Source organism: Crassostrea angulata, chromosome 9 (assembly GCF_025612915.1).
Source record: "Crassostrea angulata isolate pt1a10 chromosome 9, ASM2561291v2, whole genome shotgun sequence".
Classification (NCBI taxonomy): domain Eukaryota; kingdom Metazoa; phylum Mollusca; class Bivalvia; order Ostreida; family Ostreidae; genus Magallana; species Magallana angulata.
Genome location: NC_069119.1, coordinates 19,783,223 through 19,794,200, shown reverse-complemented (window position 1 = coordinate 19,794,200; position 10,978 = coordinate 19,783,223). Strand labels below are relative to the sequence as shown.

The window sequence follows — 10,978 nt, the reverse complement described above, 5'->3', positions numbered from 1 at the left end:
TAATCAAATAAACCAAAAACATATCAATCTCTGATTAAATTCGCTTTACCGAACATACACAATCCAATGGGCACTTGAAATATAATGCACATGTACAAGTATATCGAACATTTTAAAGTTATTTTTATGCAAACAACAATACAGCATTTGTCACTGTCTCTTGTATAATAGTCATTCTGAATGAACGGAGTAACCCGTATATGCTGAAGCGCGTGTTAATACAATTCACCAATACCGGGTGCAAAATAAGAAATGCATGACACGCTGTCATAAATCATACTTTTTTGCTTCCAATCAATTTAATTACATTGCCAGTGATAACACACTGGAAACGGTTTATGCATCTGGAGGATTCTGTTTGACATAATTATCTTATTTCATCTCTTCACGACTAGATATGTTGAACATTATTTCTATAAAACCCATTCCATTTGTTTGATATTGCTGTCCTTTACAAAAATTAGATGTCATACGTTCATAAGCACAAATTTTTGATCCTCAAGAAATATAAATTTTGTAAAGGACATTGTCAATGTGCTCTTTGAACTGAACTCTCGCACGTTCGTAAGGTCTGAACGAGATATATACATTGCGATTCATTAGAAATTTGTTTTCAAAACTAAAGTCATTTTTTTTTTTAAGAAAGGTTATAAATTTCACATCAATAATGATAAACGTATGCGACCAGTATCCTTTTCAAGAGATACGGTTTGAAGTTAGTAAGACTAAAATTGACCTGTCTTAAAGAGAGGCTTAGCTTATCTTAGTTTAATTACACGGCCTGTCCATGCAGACCTTTTTTTATTGCTTTTTGAATCATCATTTAACATATCATGTCAAAAACAGACTAATTAAACCAATCGTTACTTGTGTGTGAAAAATTCAATTAATGAGATAAAAACACGAATGTCATCGGGAAAAAAATGGTTATTAATATCAAAAGACTAAGAGTGCAACTGCGCTAGAAAATCGCTGATAATTGTATTGCTTTTTGATGTTTATCGCGAAGACAACGTCATAGTAGAGTTGAGCAAGTTTATTTTAAATGTTTATTTACTTGTTATTTAAGCGTTGAAATGAAAAATGGGGGATTTTACCTAAGTGAAAAGTGTTTAGTTTCTGTTTTGTCATTATTTATTAATTTTTCTAACATGTATACTGTACAGTATTTAAAAACTCCATGTAAACCACTGATTCAGAACGATCTCTACTATATCAATACATGCACAGATCTAACCCCCCCCCCGGGAATTTCAAATTCCTTACATTTACATATACATAGGCATCGCACCCCCTTGGCAATCCCGTGGCTAAGATATTTATCCCTCGAACCCATCCTGGAATTTTTTTCTGGGTTTGTAATCATACCTGAAATGGTTACATCTACATTTAATTATATGACCGTTTACCATAGATGTTAACGCGAGACATGTACTTGTATATTCTGTGATCCAACATACAGAGGCGTCAATTCTTTCTGAAGTTTGTCTTTTTTATATAGTATACCGCAGATTCCTTAATTTTCGCTAGTAGTATTTAATTCCGCGATTCAACTGATCTGCATCAAATCGCCAAAGCACAAAAACGACGAAGGCCAAATTTTTATCAGTTTTGTTTAGTTTAACATCTGTCCAAAAAATAAAAATTTTACGCGGAAATTGATTCCTCGTGTTTAATTAGTAATCAACAGTATATATCACGCCGTTTAAAATTATAACTAAAGAAAAACGTAGCATCCTTTTATTTAAATATATTTTATATGTATAATTCATTTACAAACACTTGGACTGTACAATTTACAGATCACAATAAAAATGGCTACAGTTTTTCTTCTTTTAATCACAATATTTGTTATACCATTTACTAAAGCCTTTTTTTCGTCTGAAGTGACAATACAATATTTATTCAATTCATAAACTGAAATTTTATGTCTATGTATATGCAACTAAAACTATTTCAAGAATTAACTGAGATGCAACGTTAACATATCTCTGAAAGCTCATAATACATGTACATGTACATGTACATAATATTGCTTTTGAAATAGAAGAAAATTCAATCCTATCTGAAAAGTACACAAAATTAGAATAACTTAACGTGGATCATTTAACTAAATTTTCAAATAACTTGTCTACAGCTAGGACAATTTTGTAAAAAAAAAAAAAAAAAAAAAAAATCATGGTGATTTCAATACCAATATCAAAGTACTGAAGAACTGACGGGAGTTGATTTTGTCGATGTTAATTTATTTTAAAATTAATGATATGTTTTTTTGCATGACAAGCACACGTATTAATACGTAGTTTTTAATTTGAATTACGCATATTTTTATAATATGAATTTTTGAACTTTTTCGACTAGAATGTCGAGAAATCTCCATATGAATCATGTTAAATAATATTTAAATATAAGATTAATTCAATCAAAGTTTGTATTAGTGGTAGAAAAATTTCTCGAAAATTGTATGGATCCAAGCAATATTGAACTATAGTCTCGTTCAACCAAACGCTCGGCTGACACCGTAAATCTCCGACAAGGGTTTACGGAGACAGCCGAGCGTCGAGTTGAACGAGACTATATTGAACTCTGGCGTAGAAATACATACGACTACAAAAAATATTTAAATTGTTCGTACCATTTAAAATCTGACTATTTTTAAGGTATTTGTAAATAAGTTTCCTTGAAAAACAATGCTTTAGCATACATCACATCGAATTCATCAATTATTTTCAAGAACTAAGTCTTGTCAGGAGCAATGATTTGTGCTGAGGTTCAAACACTGTTTCACTTTCGGTTTGTCCGAGTGACTGCATAGGAGAGTTGATTAAAAATCAACTCCCAATATGAGCTAAAATCCCTTTGAAAAAAGTAAATGACGCCATAATCTAAATTTGTTCGTTCAATCGTTATATTCATAAAAATATAATATTGAAATCGGTGATATCTAACCACGTTTTTAAATTATGGGATCACACCACTTGCAATGGGATCACACCACGTGTAATAGAATCAAACCTTATGTAATGGGATCACACCACGTGTAGTGGGATCACATCACTTGTAATGAGATCACATCAAGTGTAATGGGATCACACCACGTGTAATGGGATCAAACCACGTGTAATAGGACGATACCAGTTGAAATACACTTTAAACGTTTAATGAGATCACATCAAGTGTAATAGGATCACACCACGTGTATAATGGAATCACACCACGTGTAACGTGTTTACACCACATGTAATGGGACCAAACCACTTGAAATGGGATCATACCACTTAAAATTGGGAACACTACATGTACGTGTAATGGGATCACATCACTTGTAATGGGATTATATCAGTTGTAACGGGGGTACTCATCAGGGCCGCCTCAACATCATCCTTACTTCCTTCAATGAGTATGTGAATCCCGTCATGGCATGCCAGTTTATGCCCTCGAGAAAGTTGGTGTTTGCGTACTCTCCGTTGAGGTTTACCAAGTGACACTTAGTATACCACCATCCCCCCTTGCATCTATCGGCACAGTTGGAGTACGAGGTATCGTGGTCATAATCGTAGGTACTGAACTGTGCGTTGTTATGATAGTAGAAACTGTCTCCTGTGTGAGTAATAAAACAACAATACGATAACAATCATGGCAGTTACAACGCCACTCGGGAACAAGAGGCCCATGGGCCACATCGCTCAACGGAACAACAAGTCTTGTGTCTCAAGTAGGTCTTTCCACCTTTTTACTTCTACATGTAAATTCAAAAGGGGTGAAGTTCCCATATTAATACGGGAATCGTGATTTCCTAGTAATTGGCACATCTACACATTGTAAACTAAATACCTACAAAGATTTACGAAATTCCGTGCTATAGTCAGTATAGTGTAAGAGGAACTGTGTTTACAAACTGTTCATTGCTATATATATTTGATATGCATTTATGGCCAAAGTTATAAGTTCAAAAAGGGTAAAAGGTATTATGAACATCCACATATTGTGGCAAAAATACCTATAGCTAGTAGACATAGTTTCATAAAACAAGCAGTGGATTTAGAGGAGTTTCGCTTGCAAATTGTCAATGGTCATATTCAATATTTGGCAAAATTCTAGCTTAAAGTTTAAAAGGGGCTAAATTCACAGTAAAACGATGAAATCGGAATTTTCTTTTATCACGCCCATCTACACATTATTCAGGTTACCTATACAAAGGCTTACGAAATTTCGTGCAGCGGTTGAAGAGGAGTTTCTCTTAATAAAATAAAAGCTGGACTAGAGGACTCAAACTGACGGATGGATCAACCAATAAGAAAGTTTGTATTTTAGGAATAAGGAATCAGTCTTTGAGTATTATTGGGTGATAATTTTGGTCGGAGCGTGGTCAAAACCAATAAAGCCCGGAGGGCTTATATATATTTATAATATTTCCAATTTCCACACTTCAAAACAACATTCTAAAGCCACTATTTTTTCATATAGCACTTGCTACGTATTACTATGCGGCGCAGCCAATACCGTTTTTCGGTTATGCTATAAGACACGCCCATTTTGTGTCGCTCATCTTTTATGAAATTATTGGGCTATAGGCTTCAATTAAAATTGAATCGTTATGTTATCACAGACAAAAACAGTTGAAAATGTTAATATTTAAGGATAGGTTTACGCTTAACATAGCTGACAGAATTAAATGTAACTCAATCGGGGGGGGGGGGGGGGGGGGGGGGCACTAAATCCGTTCTGGTAATTATTACCTGCGTTTCCGGAGTAATTCGCAACAAACAACCTGTATTTATCCGTCGCACTTTTAACGATGAACTGGCCATAGTCTGCGTATCTCCACTCACATGTCTGCATCATCATTTCTACTCTTAGATAGGTCAGTCCATCACTGGTTAGGTAGTGTAGGTTTTTGTTGCCTTGAATAATCATAAAATTACAAAACTTTAGAACAACAACATTAAGCATAGTCAGAAACTGTTCATTATGCAAAAACAGTGATAACCGTGAATTGGTCAGAAGTGAATTTATCATATCTTATAGAGATAATAGTCGAATTAAATAATTGTTTGTTTCAGAGAACAAAATGTCAAATATTTGACGATAATATCTCATGCACAAGCCGACTCTGTGTCGCTTAAACCGAGTCGAATGGGATTGGTTTTTAGATTTTACATAACTATTTTCAATCTTTTTTTTTCTTTTGGAGTTCAGTGGAGTTCAGTGTAATATATCAAAGTTTTTTTAAGTGACGACTCTTGTATTGCATACTGGACGCTAAGAAATCGATAACATGGGGGGGGGGGGGGGGGGGGTCCGGAAAGAAAAATTTGGATCCACTCCTTCAGCATACATCTTCAAGAGCAGATTTTCGAATGATGTTGATATCTAATTTTCACAGCATCATATCTGCCTTACATAAACACTTATCAAGCCTTTTTTAAAACATGTTTTTTTTTAATTTTCTAGTTTTCGAGACAAACAATTAAAATCTTTTTATATATATTTACCTATCCAATATTCCGAGTCAAAAGTTCCGAACCCGTCCTCATATTCTCTCCAGTTCCTTCGAAAATTGACAGAGCCATCTAATCGTCTTTGTATAATCTACATGAAAAACAAGATCGCTATTTTTCAGCCGACAATATCCAATAACTGAAACAAAGTAAATATCAAACGCAAACTAGCTATATATTGCAATCAAAATGATACTAAACAGAATGTATGCACATACGTAGTTTTAGTGAAATATCAATTATTTTATATTTACTTTACATCTACCGAGTATGATTCCCTCTATTTTTTACAGAAACTTATTAATTTTGCCGCAATCTTTCTAGCCAGGATGAATTAATCATCAAGGAAAGCATATTGTTGTTTATATATAAATATATGTACATGAATGTTATTTACAATGCAGTAACCAACTCGACTAGTCGCTGTAATTTTTGTTTGTTTTTTTTTTTTACTTTTTAAAACAGCTCATATATTTACAATCCAATCAAAAAGTTTTTTTAAAAATCGGCTAATTATTTGGATATAAGTTTTATAAAGAAATAGGAAACTACTTTGTTTGTTTGTCTATTTAATTGTTTGTCTTCTTGTTTCTTTGTTTTTATTTGTGTTAATATCGTGTTTTAAATTTAAGCACTATTTATTGAAAACAAATTGGATTGAATATCAAATTCATATTAAAAAAAGAATTACGAAAACAGCATACCGTCCAATTATGCTCGCCGTAATGGCAGAGTGATGGGATCGTCCGCCCTGTTGCCAAGGAAACAGTACACAAGCTGTCTCGTCCTTGGAGAAAAAGAAAAAGAGAAAACTAGAAAAACAAAATAATAAATTCCAGACTTTTTGGTCCAAAACATAAAAAAATGAATTATTATAGTAAATCAGTTAAGACCAATATGCAGAATAATTATACAATGTACACGTGTAATATATAGTTTAAAATATCGATATATTTTTCTGTGGTCATATGGTACATTTTGAATTTACAGTAAGGTAGTATGGTAAATGTTGTATCAAACCCAATTAATTCAAAATTCACTATAGTACATGTAAATAGAGTAATACACAATAAAATTTGGAATATAAGTACAAAGTTTACGCCATCCGTTTACATAAAAGTATTTTATTCAAAACATACATACATGTGTAATACGTATTCATACAGTGTGAATTGACCAGTATATACAAAAATAGCTTATATTAGTTCTCTCCATTTAAGATTTACGACAAGAGCTATCGCAGTTACTTTAAAACTTTGTTGTTTAATTTACCTACACTATTAATTAAAAAAAAAATCATTCTTAATCGCACCGTACACAGCCATACTTAACAACAACAAAAAAAAAGATAAAAAAGAAAAGAAAAAATTAAACCTAAACCAAGCCCAAATAATAAAAGGACATTTCAAACACTGTTCAATTTCGTTTGTCAACTACAAAAAAATCAATCGTTTAATACCAAATGTTGTACTATTTTACTTTTCATCGACATTTTTTTTCTTTTAAGGTTTTTGTACCGACAACATATAGAAGATTTGAAAGAATTTTTATATGAAAGAGTTTAAGTAGCGTTTGATATATACAAGTACAGGTATCGCCTTCATCGCCGAAATAAAAGGGTTGCAGGGTACACATCAAGGTCTTTGAAGAGACATTAATTAAACTGCTTTCATATATATATATGAAATACATTTAATGAACTTTAAACCTTACATTAAACATACAGTGTATATGTTTTGCAAATCAGAAATGAATATTTTTAAGCATTTTCGTGCAGCAACTGCTTGAAAGCACTTTTATGTATTTATTTTAAGTAACTGATAATACTTCTTCACAATGGATATGCATTTGTCATTTTTTTAATTGGTACATGCTTCTATGATTTGCTCGTTAAAAGATGATATTGAGGTATCTTTACGTTATACATCCCAACTGAAATCTATCTATCTATCTATCAATCTATCTATCTCTTTCTATCTATCTATCTATCTATCTATCTATCTATCTATCTATCTATTTCCATCTATCTATCTATCTATCTATCTATCTATCTATCTATCTATCTATCTATCTATCTATCTATCTATCAGGCTTGGGGTAATGCTAAATGTAATGGTAATGCATTGCAATGCATTACATGTTTTCAAAGTAATGCTAGTAATGTGTAATGCCTCAAAATTAGCATTACAAGTAATGCTAATGTAATGCATTACTTTCCAAAATCTAGTGTAATGCTGGCATTACATGGCATTACTTTGCATTACTATGCATATTCATGCATGTTCACTTTTAAAAATGTGATGAATAAATGAATAGTTGAAATTGAACTTGATTAAATTTATTTTTAAAGAAGAAAGAAATAATTCTAATTATAAAGAAAAAAATGTTTTAATTGTACATGTTTTATTAAAAAAGGTTTTTTAAAATTCATTTTTGAATTGTTTATATTACTAAAGATAACAGCACAATTTCATAACATTTTAAAGAGTGTTGTTATTAAGAGTTTTTAATCATTTAAACAATTTACTCCAATTAGTTTGCACTTCAATAAGAAATGTGTCAACAACACACTATGCCCCCAGGATAATCAAAACAATCTATTGTTATAAGAAGTGCTAAACACCCCAATCCCCTTCCCTTCGCTATGTCACAATAGAATAGGAGACAGACATGCACCTTTAAAAGCAAAATGAATGCACTGTCCATCCATGATGAAAATCAATATCACTTCCAATATTATAACCCATTTGAAAAAAATCTTACTTATTTTCTCTGTCTGTCTGTCTGTCTGTCTGTCTCTCTCTCTCTCTCTCTCTCTCTCTTGTATATTAATTACACTGCACATTAGTTTGGACTGATAGAAAATACAAGATTTATGTATTTAATCTATTATTGCACTTAATATATCCTAAGATAAAGATCGTCAAACAGTATTTTCCAGTCCAAGCTTTGACTGCTCCTGCAAAACATTGAATTTCATTTAGTATAGCCCGGAAGATGGATGCATTTAAAAGATGAACCCTTTGAAACTTCGATCATAAAGTGCAACAGCAATTTTTGTCTTAAAGTGTCCTCCGTAAAAAGAAAAAACGATTAAAATATATTAAGAAATATAACTGGGGAAAAATCATCTGTTTATAAATTAATAAAATTAAGTGTCCACAATTATAAAGATTTTTGTAATCTGGGGATATATCTATATTTAGCTTTTAAAAACCGCAACATTATTTCATATAAATTGTTTTTTGTTACGCATGTTATCCTGTGTCTCTATTTCATATCTGATATTGTATCATGCCAAATGTCTATAAACATTATTTTATTTATGTAATATGTTTGTTCATATTGCCACAATATGATTATATATTGAGCAAATAAAGAGTGACTCTTGTTTATTCATTGAATTTGAACCTGATACTGAGCATGAAGCTGTAGATATGTTAAAGAGTGTTGCATATTTGAAACATTTGCAAAAACTCTTTATTAGCTTTACTTTAAAAAAAAAAGTAATGGTAATGGTAATGCATTACTTTACTCATGTAATGGTAATATAATGCATTACTTCAAGAAAATCAAGTAATGGTAATGGTAATTTAATGCCCAAATTCATGAAGTAATGGTAATGTAATGCATTACTTTACAATGTAATTCGCCCCAAGCCTGCTATCTATCTATCTACATGTATCTATCTATCTATCTATCTATCTATCTATCTATCTATCTATCTATCTATCTATCTATCTATCTCTGTTTGTCTTTCTATTAAGTTTCCTCTTTACATGTAATGCAGAATTTCGACAATTGTTATTTCAAAAAAGACTTTCATTAAGGTTTTTTTAAGAAGTTTTTATCATTTAAGGACTCTACTGCAACGTTTAATGATAAAACATTTGTATCATTATCATTAAGAGTGTACTAGACCATATATTTGCTTGTTTCGTTAAGAGTTAGGATGTTGACGTACATTTGTGACGCCTTAACAGTGGCGTTGGAAGCTATTTAAATGGGTGTGAGGGCTGGACTTATCAGCAATTTTGAAAAGCATACAAATGAGGATATGGTTAATATTATGTCTAATTTTATAAAATAAAAAGGAAGGGGTAGCCCCCCCCCCCCCACCACCAAATCCGATCCCTATGCAAATGATATACAATATATCATTAGGCGGCGATGTACATGTATCATTAGCGAATGAGGATATCAACTGTTAATGCTGTTGGCGTTGCAACTGTAACAACAAATGCAATAATTCATAGGATTAGAGATTGCAATTGCAACATTCACGGATGTTGCATAACATTTTACCTTATAGCGTAATACAAATTTTTTACAAATCTGTAAAGCTAATGCATGTGTATGAAATATTTTATCAAGCTCTTCTAAACATTTTACAAAACATTAAAAAAAAAAACACTTACCGATCGCGAACGAATTGTAGTATGCGTCGACCTAAAGAGCGAACAATCGCGAATTAAAATTTTCAAACATTTTTTTAATTCAAATATGCACATTGCAAAATTCTAAATAGTTTATGATAGCTGTAACCGAAATAAGAATATTGATACTAATAGAATTTGAAGCTTTTCAAACACAAAATAATTACCTTTTTAAAACGAACAAATTGGCCACTTGGATGTCCAGGAGAAACGTTTTCGGGAGTTTTAAAACCACTTATCAACCGACACATAGGTCGATCCCCTTTTATAACATCGACAAATTTACATCGGCCAACAAATACTTTATTGCACTCTGCTCCGCATTGAATTTTGGCAGAACTTCCGTTTCTAACGAAGACTTCTTTTAAAACACAGACCTCGGAGGTTGCCGTTTCGTGGGGTTGCGTCAAAACGTACTTTTGCTCGCGCTCCACGATTTCTTTGATCATCATGGAAATCAATGGGAAAACACATAACAAGTTCAAAAGCTGAAAAATCGAGAACTGATCCATATTTTTTTCTTCCAAAATTATTTTTTTTTTGGCTATCTTCACAGTTAAATTAATTTGCTCTCTTTGATTGGCGAAAAGACTAGTGCAGCAACTTTTGTGTTGTCTGAACAAATATTACCTAAAAGAAACGTGAGGAAAAGATAATAATAAAAATACCATCCAGTAGAAACATTTGTTGAACCAAAACCCGCGATGTATCTTTAGCATATAAGAGACCGTGAGATTTGCATGATTTTTTTTCACGTGTCCTGATGATGTCAGAGCGCAGTCTTCGGGCAAAAACAATACAGCGGGGAACCTAATGAAGCAAGGTATCTCGACCGCCATTGTAGATAAACAGTTATCGCGTTTTCACTCAAAATAAAGATAAAAAAAAACCCCACCAATGACACACTGATCAATAAACGAGCGCGATGAATCTCTCGTTCGACTGATCGAATACAAATTCTCATATTAAAAAAGATTTAAGAAGACTGGGTGGTCGCGGCCATTTTTTTACAACAATAATCTCCTTTAAAACAAGATCTCT

At 32.2% G+C, this 10,978-nt stretch overlaps 1 protein-coding gene across 1 annotated transcript; it reads right to left on the bottom strand.

Annotated features, from left to right (window-relative positions):
* Nucleotides 1-1,733: 1,733 nt before the first annotated feature.
* LOC128163040 (fibrinogen-like protein A) lies at nt 1,734-10,939 on the bottom strand. Its single transcript, XM_052826498.1, has 6 exons — nt 10,105-10,939; nt 9,920-9,950; nt 6,206-6,288; nt 5,496-5,592; nt 4,740-4,904; nt 1,734-3,600 (listed from the first exon to the last, which is right to left on the bottom strand). The coding sequence occupies exons 1-6, from the start codon at nt 10,447-10,449 to the stop codon at nt 3,362-3,364; spliced, it is 960 nt and encodes a 319-aa protein (XP_052682458.1). The 5' UTR covers nt 10,450-10,939; the 3' UTR covers nt 1,734-3,361.
* Nucleotides 10,940-10,978: the final 39 nt, after the last annotated feature.

What these genes read in the sequence shown, in the direction of transcription:
- LOC128163040 (XM_052826498.1), bottom strand. Translation starts at nt 10,449, where the DNA reads ATGGATCAGTTCTCGATTTTTCAGCTTTTGAACTTGTTATGTGTTTTC. An exon ending in ACGGCGAGCATAATTGGACG is followed by an intron (nt 5,593 to 6,205) that starts GTATGCTGTTTT and finishes TTTTTCATGTAG; the next exon opens with ATTATACAAAGACGATTAGA. An exon ending in TGACTCGGAATATTGGATAG is followed by an intron (nt 4,905 to 5,495) that starts GTAAATATATAT and finishes TGATTATTCAAG; the next exon opens with GCAACAAAAACCTACACTAC.